At 43.2% G+C, this 17,564-nt stretch overlaps 1 protein-coding gene across 5 annotated transcripts in view; it reads left to right on the top strand.

Annotated features, from left to right (window-relative positions):
* The window catches only part of kmt2a (lysine (K)-specific methyltransferase 2A), a 39,710-nt gene that overhangs the window by 9,152 nt on the left and 12,994 nt on the right, over positions 1-17,564 (top strand). The window contains exons 2-17 of one of the 5 annotated variants that reach the window (XM_034862541.1): positions 2,411-2,483; positions 2,624-5,955; positions 6,578-6,755; positions 7,674-7,902; positions 8,032-8,753; positions 8,880-8,953; positions 9,114-9,350; positions 9,486-9,632; positions 11,395-11,490; positions 11,893-12,013; positions 12,431-12,544; positions 12,739-12,923; positions 13,165-13,341; positions 14,277-14,387; positions 14,837-14,910; positions 17,341-17,555. In XM_034862541.1, coding sequence (XP_034718432.1) covers positions 2,411-2,483; positions 2,624-5,955; positions 6,578-6,755; positions 7,674-7,902; positions 8,032-8,753; positions 8,880-8,953; positions 9,114-9,350; positions 9,486-9,632; positions 11,395-11,490; positions 11,893-12,013; positions 12,431-12,544; positions 12,739-12,923; positions 13,165-13,341; positions 14,277-14,387; positions 14,837-14,910; positions 17,341-17,555 — 6,085 coding nt within the window. Of the gene's footprint in view, positions 1-2,410; positions 2,484-2,611; positions 5,956-6,577; positions 6,756-7,673; positions 7,903-8,031; positions 8,754-8,879; positions 8,954-9,113; positions 9,351-9,485; positions 9,633-11,391; positions 11,491-11,892; positions 12,014-12,430; positions 12,545-12,738; positions 12,924-13,164; positions 13,342-14,276; positions 14,388-14,836; positions 14,911-17,340; positions 17,556-17,564 lie in introns of all 5 variants that reach the window. The other 4 variants (XM_034862530.1, XM_034862519.1, XM_034862510.1 and 1 more) reach the window with 4 other exon arrangements.

Raw genomic sequence — 17,564 nt, 5'->3', positions numbered from 1 at the left:
ACTGAATCCCCACACGCTGCTATAAATAAACATTATGAAATGACATGCTCACCTCTACTCTTAAACACACACACACTGATTGCAAGAAGTAAGTGGCTCAGATGAGGAGACTGAGGAAGATGTCGGATGTTAATTACCCTCCAATGATTTCATTGTTACACATCTCAAGGCTTCACTGAGACATCAGAGAAAGGATTGATGATGTATACCAGGACGTATCACATTTACAGTTGCAGCCATCATTTCTTGAACCATCACCATTGAAATTAAAAAGAAAAAGAAGATTTACACTTAAGTCAGTAGATCAGTATCTGAAATATCAAATGAAATTTGTGATGTGTTTGCTTAATTTCTTTCCGGCACATATGTATGTTTTGTTGTGAAAGAAAATGACAAGTTATTACAGCTTGTTTAATCTGCCAGGTTATGTTTTGTATGTGCTTTTTGAAACATCATTAGACCCAGTGCCTGATAGATGGGTGATGAGTCTTTGTTGGTGTTACTTCCATATGTTTTATTGCACTTGTTCTAAAGTAATAGCACATGTTCTTTTGGCACATGTGACGCAGTCATGTTTTCAATGTGATGAAGTGAAAAGTTTAAACTAATTTATCTTTTGAGACAGAAAACGTCAAAATAAAGTATAATATATTGCCAATTGCATGATGAATAAACTCGATCAAATTTGTTATATAGGATGACTCCTAATGTCGTTGGAAATATTCTTTAATGTAACGTAACTAATCGGCCAAACATGTTCTTCAGTTTAGAAAAACTCAAACTAATGAACATTGTCCTGTCAGCCTCAGCTTTCTTGGAGATTCTTCATTACATGGTAACACGGGAAGCATTACATACTAACATGGTAATGCCAGTTTATTATCATGCAAACAAATGTAGGTTAATGTTTGCAAATTAACACAGATGCCCACATACATACATGCTAATATGTTAGATGCTTAACATGTGTGTCAACGGATACGGTACGGATCAAACTGAACCATGTTTAGTGTCAAAGCATTTCTTTTTAGATTGTTCGGACTTATGGACCAAATAGCAGAAGTTCCGGCAGGCTATCGTTGTTATAAGAGAAGCTTTAACTGACAGTAGACTTTTATTAAAAGCACAGTACTTCTGAGGCTGTCAAAGCTGAAATTGATGAATGTTTAACCAAAGCTGAGAATGTACAGCTGAGTCTGATAAGCTCCATCAGAGATAATGAGTACATAGGATAAACCTTTACATTTAGACAACAGCATTGGCTTTCCTCTGATGCCACTCTCAAGCCACTAGAGCCCCACCGATATATTTTTAATGCCGATACCGAAACAAATGTTTTGTGATTTAAAAATTCGATATATCGGACAATGATAAAAAACCCCGCAAAAATTAGATTTCCCTAACATTAGTTATTCGTAGATATTTATGAGTTCTCACTAAAATAAGACAGAAAAACAGAACAGTGGAACATCAAAATATATAAAAGTTCTGATAAATAAAATGTATCAAAAAACTAACTTAAGATATTAAACTTAAGGCCTTTCAAAAAACAGAAAAAGACAAGAAAAAAAAATCAAAGATTGTTGCCAACAAGATTGTTGTAGAGCGCCCCCTGGTGGACAAACTATACAACGTCAGCACTCATAACATGGTTGAAGGGTGTTTTGTCCGTTTCATTTTTTAAAATATGTATTCATCCGAATCATTTATTTGTAATCATAAATGATTCTGATAAATGAATATAAAAATAAATAAATAATTTACCAGCAAATATAAATATCGATACGATAGTTTGGAAAAGGCCTAATATTGGCCGATAATATTGGCCTGCTGTTATATTGGTCTGGCTCCACAAGCCACACTTCACTTTTTTTTGGCTTCACTAGTGGAAAGGGCGTATTCTGATGTGGAATGATGAGCATTAAAACCTTACAAGGCTGCTCTAATGGTTATAGAATTTATGCTTTTTTTCTTTTGTGTGTCTTTGCTCTGGTTGTCTTTCTAGCCGTCTATGTACTGTATGACCAACAACCTTAGCATTTTCCCATCCCCAGGGAGCAGGAACGCAGTGCGACGTGTTAGTCACCCAGTAATATTTGGTTGTTCAATTCAAGGCGATTGTTGTGGTTTGAGCTTTCTCCAACTGGCATGTCATCTCATAAGCCAGAGAAACATGAGAGCACCAGAGTCAGCCAGCAGGCAAAAGTGAGATTTAGGACATCATTATAGCCTATAGCCTGACTTAATAAATGACTCAAGTGTTGCACATCTAGGCCAACTGACAATTATCATGATCATCGTGTCATGATGGATGATTTGATCTGTTAACCAACATTGCTTCTTCCCTCAATTATAGCATTACCAAAACTGTATGGCCACAAACATTTACAAGTGTTCTTTTTTAATGTAGGAAGAAGCGTTTGGAGGATTTGGACCAGTGGTTGAGCAGAAAAGAATACATAGCCCTTCAACAACCACTTCAGGTAAAGTTACTTAACTGGAACTCCCTACTGGTTCATCAGGGACCTTCCTGTTGTCTCGAGATACCCGTAAATGTTGTCTATATCTTACGCTTTCATGCTAACTAAATGGCCTCTGTTTTGTTCTCTAGTTTTATCAGCAGGCCCACCCTTACAGGAGAAGAAGCCTAGAGGCCGACCCCCACGGGCCCTGACTGCTCAGAAAGCTGCTGCAAGTCTACCTTCCCCATTCTCCCTTCCCTCCCCCACACAGGCAAAACCTGAGGGCCCTGAAAGGCCATCTGAGAAGGTGAAAAGGCTGCCTGGGAGGCCACCTGGCACCGGGGAAAAGAGAAGAGGTCGACCCCCGTCTTCAAGTAGCAAGAAAGCTTGGAGTGCAGGCAGCCATGCAGCAGGGGAGGACAGTAGGCAGGCTGGGTCTGAGTTGGGAATGGACACAGAGGACAGAAAGGGCGCCAGGAGGACGCCACTGGGCTCTACTCAGCCATATGACACAGAGGCAAAGATTCCCAAAGGTGGGCTGGGTAAATCCAAAGTTACCAACCTGAAGAGGCTGAGAGCAACTAAACTCGCCCCTCTCAAGTCACGGCTCAAGACTTTGCCTGGTGTACCCAGACGCAGACGCGGGCGACCGCCCTCAGCTGAGCGTCTCAAAGCTGAGGCGGCTGCTGCTGCTGCTGCTGCACAGCTGTCTACCTCCATTGAGTTCGGGGAAGGGAAACACAAGGTCTTTAGGGTCAGAGGGGGGGATAGAGGCACGGAACCACATACTCCTCAGCAGCCCATGCTGAGGAATGTGGATGGTGCTGAGGAACAGGACTCTTCCAATCCACCTGCCTCCCCATCTCCCTCCAAGCCAGGCAGGACAGTGGGCCTCAGAAAAAGCCCTCGCCATAGAAAGCCTGTTAGGATTGTCCCCTCTTCTAAACGCACTGATGCAACTATTGCTAAACAGCTGCTGCAGCGCGCTAAGAAAGGAGCGCAGAAGCGGCTGGAGAAAGGAGCTGTAGCTCTCGGGGGTAGTGGGGCAGGAGCCATTGACGTTGGCATCAGGAAGACCCAACTAAAGAACATCAGGCAGTTCATCATGCCTGTGGTCAGCACTGTCTCCCTTCGCATCATCAAAACCCCCAAGCGCTTCATTGAAGATGAGGGCAACTTTGGAGCTCCGCCACCTCATATGAAAATAGCACGGTTAGAAACAACCCCCTCAACTGTCTCCACATCTGCCCAACCCACCACTTCCTCTTCCCCCACTCCTGTACTGGTCTCATCTACACCTGCTGTTAGTAGCACTGGCGCCACTGCTCCAGTTGACTCCCTCCCCCCTCCTCCACCTCCCGCCCCTATCCCCACTGTTCCATCAACAGCCGCCAGTCTGCTCAACAGCAACACAAACAACCCCACCAATGGGCGATTTAGCAGTAGTGCGGCGTCCTGCGGCTCAAGTGCCGTGTCGCAACATTCTTCCCAACTGTCCTCCGCAGAGTCTTCCAGGTCCAGCAGTCCCAGCTTGGATGACTCATCATGCGACTCCCAGGCTTCTGAGGCCACACAGGCTTTGTCAGAGCCAGAGGATCACTCTCCAGTCTCACAGGGAGAGAGGGAGGCCAACCTGGTACACAGCTCACGGCCTCCCTCTCCTCCCTCTGAGCCAGAGCATGTGTTGGCAGAGAGGAGTCGGCGAGGTCGGAGGGGACAGGGGGTCGGCCGGGGAAGCCAGAGCCAGAGGGTGAGAGAGTCTCTTACCAGTGGGGCTAAAAAACCTATAATTAGCCCACCAACAGGAGTTCTGATGTCCTCCTCTACACTTGTAAACTCCCAGCAAGCTTCATCCACAGCCTCCTCCTCTTCTTCCCCTCCACCTCCCCCTCTCCTCACTCCTCCACAGCCTCCACAGTCAGCTTCTTCCAATACACCTGCTATCAGTGAACACCACTCACAGTCACCCTGGATGACTCACCCCATCCCTCCATTCCTGTCTGGACCATCAGTGCTGTCCAGCTTATCAGACAAACGAAGCCGCTCAATTCTGAGAGAGCCCACCTTCCGATGGACGTCCCTGTCCCACACTGAACAGCAGTACTTTTCCTCAGCTAAATATGCAAAGGAGGGACTCATTCGCAAGCCCATATTTGATAACTTCCGCCCTCCTCCTCTCACAGCTGAAGACGTGGGGCTGTTGCCCCAAGGTGTTAGTGGAGCAGGGGGAGCAGCTCCAGTGGTGTTTCCTGCACCAGGCAGTGGAACCGGAACAGGGACACGACTATTTGCCCCTCTTCACTCACACACTCATCACCAACATCCGTCTTCATCCCGTTTTGATCCACCACACCAGAAGCGCAGCCCTTTGCTTCGTGCTCCACGGTTTACACCCAGCGAGGCCCACTCTCGGATATTTGAGTCTGTTACACTCCAGTCGTCTTCTGGAAGCAGCCCTGGCTCTCTCTCCCCACACCAGACGTCCTCTAGCTCCAGCAGAACCTCGCGGCGCAGGAGACGACCTGTCTCGGGAACAGTACGTAGTCATCCGCGATCTCCTTCCCACTCAATGACCAGACGCAGCAGCCAAATAGGAGGCCCGATGTCTATGGGGAAAGGCTCCTCTGAGATGTCTGTGCTGACAGGCTCTGTCTGCTGTAGTAACTCCAGCTCTTTGCCAGGGGTTTCTGCAAGTCCACTAGCCACTAGTGCCTTAACTTCTCCTTTCAGCACCTTCTCAACCGTATCCATGAGTCTGACCCCACAAGGGACACCTGATTGCAGGAGAGGGGCTACTGGAAATCCACCTCCTTTGTCAACTGCATCATCCACTTCTTCCCCACTTTTCCATATCTTTCCTTCCAGTGCCCATGACACGGGGCGAGAAGCTGTGAAAGGAGGTAAAGAAAAATGTTTGTCAGCTCCCCAGGAACCTGCTTTAAAGGAAAAAGAGAAAGAAAAGGAAAATAAGAGGGAAGGAAGGAAGGATTTGGAGAAAATAAGTAAATTGTCAACACCAGATGGCTCCCCCAATGCACCTTCCAGCATGTTTACTGTGGACGGGAGGGACTCCGGAGATGCTTTTTTATCTATTGCTACAAAAAAGGCTCCAGGGAGAAAAAAATCAACATCAGTTGATATGGTTTCTGACACTGCTTCCTCAGATTTGCGTGGGCCTGCTTCCACTGTTCCCATGTCCATTGCTAAAGGACGTCTATCTAAGAAAGGCAGACCCTCTGAGAAAGCAGAAGAGGTGGAGGATGGGGAAAAGGAGAAAGAGAAACAAAGTGCTCCTAGCCAGCAGACCGCAAGCCTTCCAGGGCAGCCGGGCAGACAACACCTCCCTGTTTCCTCTCTTGGATCCATGTTGGAAGAAGCAGAGAAACAGCCTGTGACCGATAAGCAGGTAGTTGGACTACTGAAGAAGGCCAAAGCCCAGCTCTTTGAGATAAAGAAGAGTAAGCTGAAGCCTGCAGAGCAGACAAAGGGCCAGGTCAGTTTTTTGTCATAGTTGTTGTTTCTCCGCAACAAAGTCTCTCTGTTTCTCTCATTCTCATCATATAGCCACAAGCAAATTACTTTAACATGATGCTGTGAATATGTGCTATATATAGAAATCTGTGTTCGTATTCAAAGTGAAACTTGATAATAGGAAAGTCCCACAGTGGGTTTACTCAAGGGAAATTCTGTTTGCCTCATACATTGTGCAGAAAGCAGCACTGGGTGTGCTTATAAAAATATTTTCCAGAATATCCAGCCCTCTGTTATTTTACTGTTAATCTAAACATTTGATGGTTATAGGCAGTCATTGCACATTTTAAAGAAAAGAAAAATTCCCTGTCCCAGTTGTCATCATCAGCCTTGGGCCAACCTCTAGTGTTGACATTCTCTGCTGCCTCATCATCCTCATATTTATCGAACATTGTTTATTTTGGTTTTGTGAAACATTTACAACAGATGAAATTAACTCCAGAAGGGCATAAATGACCAAAAGGTCATCTTGTTGCATTGTATATTTGTGGTGGTGCATGATTGTCTGTGCATTTGTGAATATTATGAAGCATGCTCTTCAAATATCTGTCTCACTTTTTGTGGTGATGTGTGCTTGTGAGCAGGGTCAAGAGAGCGACTCGTCCGAGGCCTCGGTCCGCGGTCCACGCATCAAGCATGTATGTCGTCGTGCAGCTGTGGCTCTTGGCCGTAATCGAGCAGTGTTCCCCGACGACATGCCCACACTTAGTGCCTTGCCCTGGGAGGAGAGAGAGAAGATCCTATCTTCCATGGGGAATGATGGTGAGTCAGACTCAACGTCCCTCTCATTTGACCTCTTTGCTGTCACACACGCTGTAACAATTTTATTGATAACAGTACAGGAAAATACTGAATAAGAATTGATAAATCTTTACAGAAGACTTGCCTAATCTGAGTGTTGTATTTTATTAGCACCACTGCACGACATAGATTTAAGATTTGTTTGGGGGATGTGTTGACAGGTTGAATGTAACATAGGTGTGTGCCATCCCAATAACACCGGTATAATTTCACATATTATACAGAAATTCCTATCATGATAATGGCAATATTCCAACGTGTTGACATAATAATGTCATAACGTTACACACAGTAACAACACTATTGGCTGAAGGCGAAATGGCTACCGGCTCCACAGTAGAGGATGAGCTAGTTTCAAAAAAGGAAAGTGACTCCAGTAGTGTGGAAATGGTTTGGTTACAAAATATCAGCTATACAGTAAACTACGGTAAAATATAAGAAGTGACATCAAAAGGGGGCACTACAACAAACTTATATCAGCCACCCGTAATGAAAAGCACTCTGATTGACTAGAACAGTCTGAGGTGAGCATTTATGACCCAACATCTGTGTGTGAGTCTTGAAAAAGTTCTGCACCATGCAGTGATGATGGACTAATCACAAGAGCAGAGAAATCCAGTCATCAATGAGAGCACAAGTACACAGTGAAGTGGTGATGGAACAAGCAGAGTTTGGCTGTATGCTTCCTGTTATTTTGACTGTTTTCATGCCATTTGGAAAAAAGTGAGTTGTTTGGAGGCAAAAAAGGCCTGATGTCGGTATCAATAGCTCAGTTTCATCATACTCACCCAATACCCATGTTTGCCTGGTCAAAAGTGCATCCTGTACTCCTGTGTGTCAGTAATGATGATCTCTCTTGGGATCTACCTCTTCTTACAGACAAGTCTTCAGTAGCAGGCTCCGAGGAGGCAGAGCCTCAGTCCCCTCTCATAAAGCCACGGGAGACACGGCACAAGGCCGTTCAAGAAGCTCCTCCCAAGAAGGGGCGCCGGTCGCGACGCTGTGGTCAGTGCTCAGGCTGCCAAGTTCCAGAAGATTGCGGTGTGTGTACCAACTGTCTCGACAAGCCTAAATTTGGAGGACGAAACATTAAAAAGCAATGCTGCAAGTAAGTCTTAGTTGTTGAGCTGTTTGCCACAATATCTTTTTGTTATTATTAAGCAAGTCTTAAATTACATTCCATAACAAATTTGGTATTTTTAAGGAAATTAAAAGGTTGAATTTTCACTATCTACAGGATGAGGAAGTGTCAGAACTTGCAGTGGATGCCCTCAAAGATGTTTCTTCAGAAGCAAGGCAAAGGCAAAAAAGACAAGAAAAAGACTAAGTTGTCTGAGAAGAAGGAGGGTCTCAATCCGGTAAAAGGACCGATCTCAGACTCTGGCCCTAAACCCACTCTTGCACCACCAAAGGAGGAACCTCCCCGCAAAAAGAGTGAAACTCCTCCACTCAAGATGGCAGAGGAGAAGTCAAGACAGCAGCCATTGTCAAAGCAATCATCTCCAGCCCTCGCATCTTCCCCTGGCCCAGTGGAACCCCCTCAAGTGTCCAGCACAGTCGCAGCCCATACTCAGTCTCCAGCCCTGACATCAGATGCCCGGCAGCTCTCAGTCACAAGCAGTGTCACCAGTAAAAAGGGACACAAAACACAGCAGTCTGTACCAACCTCTTCCTCCTCGTCCTCGTCCTCCTCTTCCACTTCCTCATCTTCTTCATCCTCATCATCTTCCTCCCCGTCATCTTCATCCCAGAATTCCCCCTCCCAGTCAACGCAATCTCATCCACCGCCACAACTACAACAACAACAACAACAACAACAACAGCAGCAACGTCCTCTTACCAGTCAGGCCACTTCAAAAAAAGATGCTTCACCCAAGATTCTTCTGAACGAGCCCAAGAAGAAGCCCCAGCAGCACTCATCACAACAGCAGAGCTCAACTACACCCATTTCAGATACTGGTAAAAAAACAAACAACTGGTCACTCTGTTTTGTCCTCTTTTAAAAATGTATGTATATATATATATATATAAAGTGTACTTAACTTGGTTCTTATTCAAATGTTATGTCTTGTCTCTTTTTCATAGTTGAACCAAAACAGTTGAAAAAGCCAACATCTCGCTCTGTTCCTCCATCTCCTAAACACAAACTAAAAGACAAGGTAAGAAGTTGTCAATGTGTGAGCTTTAACCAATTGTTTTTTATTTTTTCACATACTGTAATTCTCATCAAATCTTTTATTTCTCACTGTATAGATTACGTATAATTTCTGATATTCACCCTTTTCTATCACTCTCCTCTTGTCTGTTAAACACAAGAAGCCGCTCACCACTAAACCCACCAGCAGCAGTACTTTAAACTGGCTAAGCACTCCCTCGACTAGGGGCCAGGCGAAGTCCAGAGCGCCCTGCGACGGAGTGCATCGTATCAGAGTGGATTTTAAAAGGGACCATGATGTGGAGAAGGTGTGGGAGGCTGGCGGCCTCAGCCTGCTCACCTCTGTGCCTGTTACGCCCCGGGTGCTCTGCTTCTTATGTGCAAGCAGTGGAAATGTTGAGGTAATAAAAAGGGTCATTACATTGAAAACGTTTGCTTTAAAATTTCTTGTCCAAGCGATGGTTGAACCTATATTCTAACTTTATCCGCCTACCTTTCCCTATTTGTTGTTTCTCTCTCTTTCTGTCTATCTATAGTTTGTCTTCTGCCAGGTATGCTGTGAACCGTTCCATCTTTTTTGCCTGGGGGAGTCAGAGCGCCCTCTCCAGGAGCAGTTTGAGAACTGGTGTTGTCGACGATGCAGGTTCTGCCAGGCCTGTGGACGCCAGCACCAGAAAACTAAAGTAAGCCATTCAATACAGTTGTGTTCATTTGAGAGTTGTACACAAAAGAAGCTTAGTTTGAAGTGACAGTGTGTAAAGACCGGAGAATCCTCCATAGAAAGAAGCCTGCTAGCCTTGCCAGCAAACAGCGCCTAATCAGCTTCTTGGATTCCTGCCATGATTTTATCATTTAACTCAAGTCCTGTTTAAAATGTGCATGGTGTGAGCCTTGTATGCACATGATCTTAATGATAAGAAAAGGATTTCTGGCAACTAGGAATAAATCTCTACCTAAACGGGCATTAGTTAATTTTTTATGATTGGCTTGTATCTATGACAAAATAATAATAATCTGGCACTCTCTGATTCCAAAGCAGTGTATGGCACTGAGAGATGGACATTTAAGCTCCTGGTGATGCTACTGGAATGTCAGGCTGTCCCACAGTGTCTCACATAAAGTTGTGCTAGATGATTTTAAAAATCCTACTTAAAGCTGCCCTGTGAGTTTTCAAAGTTTAGGGCCATGTTCTTCCTTGAGGTCTAGCAAACATGTTGAGTGCATTCCCTTCTTCAAAAAACAATGCGAAGTGGATTTTTCTAAAATATTAGAACAAACATTTAAAGCCTGCATTGTTTACATCGATGATTACTTGCTAGCAGTCTTCTTCTTCTGCCCTTTCTTTGCTGGTGCATTGCTGTGTTTCTCGGCATGTTACCGCTACCTGTAGATCAGTGGAATATTGTGAAAAGGCAGGAATGTGCATCGAGTCACCGACATGCAGATGCAGTTGCGCCCTTGTACAAGAACAAACAAAACAGGGACCCATGCTTAAAAATGATTGCTCCATGGCGCTACTAGTGGCCAAAAACTCCACAGGGTACCTTTAATTCACCTTAAACTTTAAGGACAGTTTTGTTAGACAAATAGAAAGAAAGTCTCATGAAACAGTTGTTACCTTGTCCATGGCTTTTTATTCTTAGTATGCATGTATGGCTCTAGGTTTGAAAATGAAAAAGAAAACACTGTATGTGCAGGGCTGGGCGATATATTGATATTATATTGATATATTAAGGCTAGATATTGTCTTAAATTTTGGAGATCAAAATATCGTACTATGACACAGGTGTTGTCTTTTCCTGTTTTTAAAAGATACATTACAGTAAAGTTACGTGATTTTCTGAACTTACCTGTTTTTCTATTTGCCTTTACCCACTTAGTCATTATATCCACATTACTGATGATTATTTATTTAAAAATCTCATTGTGTTAATATTTAGTGAAATCATTAATAATCAGCCCTACATAATTGTTGCAATATTGATATCTAGGTATTTGGTCAAACATATTGTGATATTTGATTTTCTCCATATTGCCCAGTTCTATGTGCGTGTTATAAAGCTACCAAAGTCACTGGAAAACTTGACTGAAGGGGCTGTCTACAAAGCCTTTCAAGTACTGTACTAACACTATAGCTAAGGCCTTTGATAATGATGTTCAATGGTCCATGGATGATCCGTGAAGCCCACTATGAATGTGCCCCTCAATAAACTGGTAGTAGCTCTGTAGTGAAATCTCTGCATAGCTTTTTAAATGAATTGATCCTCCTTTGAAAACACTGTAATGTTGCATCTATCTTGTTTCTTCATTCATTTCAAAAGCAGCTGACATTTGTATCTAATTTGCTGTGAACAGAATTGTATTGTTTGTTGGGCATTAACATATGTTGCCTGTTTTGATATTTAAATAATCTCATCTCACCTTTGGACTCTGTCACTGTAGCAGCAGCTGCTAGAGTGCGATAAGTGCCGTAACAGCTATCACCCGGAGTGCCTGGGTCCCAACCACCCTACCAGACCCACCAAGAAGAAGAGAGTCTGGGTATGGACACAGACACACACACACACACACACACACGCACACACACACACACACACACACACACACACACACACACACACACACACACACACACACACACTTCCTTTAAACTCCTCTTCACCCACTCACCTTTTATGTAATAGTAACAGTTTCACCAGTGTCTGACCAAACTTTAGCATTACACTCATACATTTTTCTCTTACCTCTCCTTTTGTTCACACATTTTTCCAGCCTCTCACAACAGCGCTACTTACATTCATGGGATCCTCTCACGTGCAGCGTTTATGAAAACATTTTACTCCTCTCGGTGTCTCATTCACACCATTCCTGCTCTTTACACAACTGATTGCAACTTCCTGCCATGTAGTCACCACCTTGTTTATTTTCCTTTTTTCTTTTCAGGTGTGCACCAAGTGTGTGCGTTGTAAGAGTTGTGGAGCCACTAAACCTGGGAAGTCCTGGGATGCCCAGTGGTCGCGTGACTTCTCCATGTGTCATGACTGTGCCAAACTCTTTGCTAAAGGCAAGTGACAAGCATGTGGAGCCCAAAATTCTGTTCACAGTTTAGGAGTTAGTACATATACACCACTGGTATTCTTTCTGAGATTAAATAAGTAAGGATTTATTAAGAATCCTAGTTGTAGGGCACCCTGGTAGCTCACCTGGTTGAGTGTGTGCCCCATATACTAAGGCTCAATCCTTACCACAGTGGCCTGGGTTTGATTCAGACCTGTGTCCCCTTGATGCATGTCGTTCTCTCTCCCTAGCCCCTATTTGTCCTTGGTTATCCTGTCAAATAAAAGACCAAAAGTAATATTTAAATAAAAAAGTAATCTGACCTGTAAGACTTCATCAGTAACTTGAGGAATGTGACAGCCATGACTAGGATACCATTTGAGTGGTTTTAACTCACTGTACCTGTTGCTATCTTCTCTTTCAGGAAACTTCTGCCCACTGTGTGATAAGTGCTATGATGCCGATGACTACGACAGCAAGATGATGGAGTGTGGCCGTTGCAACCATTGGGTTCATGCCAAGTGTGAGAACCTTACAGGTATTAAAAAAACAAATTTACTCTATGTACTTCGCAAGCAGAGTGCTGAATTTCATATTCAGCAGCACTTGTTGCACTTCATTTGTCCTGTCAGTTGTCAGTGTTCAGCTGACTGACAGGCCGTCCTTCGAGTGCTGTCTTGCTGATGAGAGACAATAATGGGAGCAATACTGTCGTCTTTTGCTGTCCCCCAGATGAAATGTATGAGCTGCTATCAAAGCTGCCAGAGAGTGTTGCCTACACGTGTACCAAATGTACTGAACGCCATCCGGCTGAGTGGAGGACGGCATTGGAGAGGCAGCTTCAGGGATGCGTTCGCCATGTCCTCACTGCACTGCTCAACTCACGCACATCCTCACACCTGTTACGCTACAGACAGGTTAGATGCACATACTGCTGCTTCTTCTTCAGTGGTTTCAGTACAAATTGCTATGTTTGAAATTACAGTATGATATGATTTACATTCATTTCTTTTGTTGTGGTGTATTTGATCTTTGTACAGTGCTGCACGCATGAATATATAAACATATTGAGTTACAAACAGTTGTAGCAGCAACAGCTAAATTAACACAATGGTGAGATCTAGCGTATCACAGCGTAACTCTCTGGTTTTGGGGCAGGCGGTGAAGCCTCCTGAGCTGAACCCAGAGACAGAGGAGAGTCTTCCATCCCGTCGTTCCCCGGAGGGCCCAGATCCTCCAGTCCTGACCGAAGTCACCCCTACCCCTCTGAGTGACTTCCCTCCAGACCTGGACTCTGTTGAGAAAAAGATGGAGCTTGGGCGCTATAATTCAGTGGTAAGTACTTTATCTTTCAAGCAGTGTCTCTGCTGATCTGACAAACTGGACCTGCGGCAGTTTCATTAGACCATATGAGAGGTGTGTTGTCCTCTATATTTTAGTCAAACAACTTAACGTGTGGGTATATCCTTTAACTATGTAAATACTGTACATATCCACTCTCCTTATATATTTTTATTTATATTAATAAACTTCAACACAGAGTTTCCCTTCCGGGATCAATAAAGTATTTCTGATTCTGATTCTGATATATTACTGTACATGTATTAAAGGATGGGAGGATATATGCAAGCTAACCATCGGTAAACATTTTCTGAACATTAGTAGTAATTTGATGCATGGGTTGCAGTAGTAAGGGTTGATTCACACGCCATCACATGCTCTTGAATGCGTGGTCAGGCTTGTCCTGTATACCTTAGTTAAACAGCTTCGGAGTCATTAGAATGGTTATATGACTTTTGGGTTGAATGGTGGCCGTCTCATTTCCTACTAGCGCCTGTGAGCGGAAAAACCACCCTTGCAACTTCGGGCCGGCGGTCTCAGCATCAAGAAATATCGCTTGATCTCAGGTCCCACGATCTAATGAATTGCTTCACGGCACTGCAGACATAAACACCCCCTTCCACAAACTGACTAGCTACAGAAACATGGTACCAATGGAGTTTTTCCACACTGCTGTCATGGCGGAGCCGGCAAAAAAGAAGCAGAAAGCTAGGAAAGCATTGTCGTAGGAACAGAGAAAGTCGAAACGGCAGACTGACTGAGCGAGGAGTCAGAAACAAGTAAACATGGGAGCTTCCAAAATCTATTCTGCATAGAAACTGCATAGTGCCCCTTTAACAAACACGCTTTTTGTGTGTGTGTGTGTGTGTGTGTGTGTGTGTGTGTGTGTGTGTGTGTGTGTGTGTGTGTCGGTTCCTCATTTCTCCCAGCTGGAGTTTAGTGATGACATTGCACGAATCATTCAGACGGCCATCAACAGTGACGGTGGCCAGCCTGAGAGCAGGAAAGCTAACAGCATGGTCAAGTCTTTCTTCATACGGGTAAGAACCTCAAATCCACTCTGGATCATTTCCACCCTGTCAGCACTACTGATACACAACAAAATTACAGTGCAGTTCAGAAGGACTCTCAAATTCCATTATGACAGTAGGGCAGTTGTCCTATTTTGGGTAATTTCAAGCATTTTTTTGTGTTGTTTATCAAGTTAAATGACGTCATACTTTTTTGAGACACATACAGATTTACACACATCCTCTGTTTGGGGTGCCCATGCAGCAGGCAGAGGTTAATTATGTTGGTCAAGGTATGGCAGCATCAAGCTGGGTGTGTAACAGTTATTACATCATTGCCTGTTTGATGGTAATTGGGTAGTTTTATATTACTTTAAGAAAAAGCCCATGTGTTAAGCTACATTATCACTAACCACAATCTTGCCCCAAATGCAGTTCTGAGCTTCAGTAGGCTGATATCGATTTTTTTTCTGTTTCAGCAAATGGACCGAATCTTCCCGTGGTTTAAAGTGAAAGAGTCTCAACTCTGGGAAAGGCAAAAAGTCTCTGCCAAGTGAGTGTCTATCGCACCGTAGTCAGTACAAGAAGTTGTACCTATTACGCCGTGTACAGTGTACAGCATTCAGTTAAAATGAATTTGAAATGAAAACTCAAACTGATATGAACAAAGTCTGAAAGTCAATATTTAAGCAATGGCCCATAAGAGGCACTCAATCTTAATAGTATTGTAAAATGTGTGATGTACCATTATTTTCTAAACTTGTAGTGCAAGTTTTGCTTGTAATTACAGAGAAGAACTGAAAAACGTAATACTCCTGTAACATGAACCCGTCCAAAAAGCTTGGTGAAGAACTGCAGTTTTCAAAACTGTAGGTCTATAATTATTGAAATGGGGGAATCTGCACCATCATCTGTATTTAGGAAGAAACCAAAAAGCAGTGAACTAATATTTATAAAATGTGTGGGGAAAGGGGAGATCACTTTAAGAAATTATGGACCGAGTGGAGTAGATTAAAGTTGTTTTCATTGCAACATGCCCCATCTCAGAACAATGACTGTGATTAAAAGTACCAGTTAATATTTAAAGCTGCAGTAATTAAATTGATTCCACAGTTTCTCTTATTTAATGAGCCCACTGGACAGTTTAGTGGGGAATGGGAGCCGGTAATTACACGCAGAACAACACTGATTGATGGAGTTATTAAAACATCTACTGAAAAGGAAAACATCTACATTTTTATGTGCTGACTTGATTGTAAATACAGGATCAATGAAATCATCGCCCCTTAGCTGTAGTTAGTTCAGTCTGTCTAAGAATGAGAGACGTTACTTAAAATGTATTCATGGAGGACAGCAGCATCATTGATGAGTGCACATGCCTTTACATCAATCATTAATAATGAAATGATCATGTTGAATAATTGATGCTGTTTACAGAGATGATAGGCTTATTATTTATTATCATTAGAAGATAACTCAAAGCTCATAGACTCTCTGGTAATGTGAACCCTTCACTTTGTAAAAGAATGGTATGGTTTTACTGCTCTGCATATTGGAATTTTTACACACACACAAACATACACACACACACACACACACACACACACACACACACACACACACACACACACACTCACTCATTCACTAACTCGCTCACTTATCACATATTTAGATATCATCTTTCCCAAACCATTTACTCTGCCTTTCCTCCAGGCATTGTGGGAGGCAAACCGTAACAGTGTTACATTTCACTTAAAGGCTCTTTGATACATATTTGTGGTCTAATTGTGGTCTACTTGTCAGTTTGGTCTGTTGTGTTATGTACTGTACCAGGGCTCTAGCCCAGACAGCCAATGATCCATCCAGTGGATCATGTGGCCATCATTGAATGGAGGCCTGTTTAGTTGCCTCTGCTGTCTTATTAGTATGATACTTGACACATCACCCGCTACAAATGGTCAATGTGGCTTGATTCAGCAAAACCTAATTTAGCAAAATGCTCACATACGACTTAGTGGAATTTTTGTATCTTCTTGGGGAAAAAGAATTCCTAAAAAGCTCACAGGAATGCGAGTAATCTGTATAACAGTTTTGAGGGATTAAACACTATTCCAGTGCTTTCCAACATATCTCAAGCATCTTCTTTAAAAACCAACACCTGCCCCACAATCTTTTTTCTTTATTGGTGACTGCATGTGGAATATTTTTTGATTTGTGTGGCTTGCTGGTAAAACAGTTTGTGCATAGGTGATGGTAGAAAATACATTATCTTGCATAAAGACAGCAGCCTTTTGTATTGATTTCAACTCCGTCATTAAAATGTCCAGTAAACATCACATTTTAAACTCATTATAATTTAGGGGGTGGATCAGTGGAATTTGATTTTTAGGTTTAGTCAAATGAGAATTCACATTACATAATGTCCATTCATTCTGACTTATGAATATATATTTGCATCATCTCAGTCTGATTGCCCTTCCTGGTTTGTGATGTTTTTTGTAAATTATGAGTTTAATTGAGTAGATCAAACCAAGAGATCTGCTGTTGTACAGCGTAACAATTAAACAAGGGTGTTATGTGTCAGGAGTTCATTGAGTCACACTTCATGCCATTTTAGGCAATATTCTTTAGCTAAAACATAATCTTAACTTTGTATAACTTCTTGTGCAAAAAGGTAACTTTCTTCAAAATCTCAAAATACTCCTCGTCAATTTCAATAATGATCACAAAGAATGACTGTTGACTGTTTTTTATTTAGGGAAAAACCCAAGCCTATGCAACTGAAGCTGCCTATCTCTTAATCTCAGATTTGCCAGGTGATGGGTGTTGAATGATGTGAAGACAATCCCCATCGCACAGACTTAACCCTGATTTGTGTTCTTGAAGAGTTTTTTGTATGCCCTTGGGCTTTCACTGAAGTTGTAAACCCACATAATTACTTGTGTGGCTATTTTGAAGTTCTTTGGGTGTTTTTGTCTTCCAGCAGTGGGCTACTTCCAAATGCCGTGCTGCCTCCGTCCCTTGACCACAACTACGCCCAGTGGCAAGAGAGACAGGAGCTTTCCCGTGCTGAGCTCCCCCACCTCATGAAAAAAATCATCCCAGCTCCTCGGCACAAGACCCCTGGTGAACCAGATTCTCCAGCCTCCCCCCCTTCTCTCCCTCCAGCTTTACCCCCACCACATCCACTCCTACCCGGTAAGGCAA

The sequence above is a fragment of the Etheostoma cragini genome, chromosome 3 (genome assembly GCF_013103735.1).
Source record: "Etheostoma cragini isolate CJK2018 chromosome 3, CSU_Ecrag_1.0, whole genome shotgun sequence".
In the NCBI taxonomy this organism is placed as follows: Eukaryota; Metazoa; Chordata; class Actinopteri; order Perciformes; family Percidae; genus Etheostoma; species Etheostoma cragini.
This window is presented reverse-complemented; position numbering and strand designations above follow the sequence as displayed.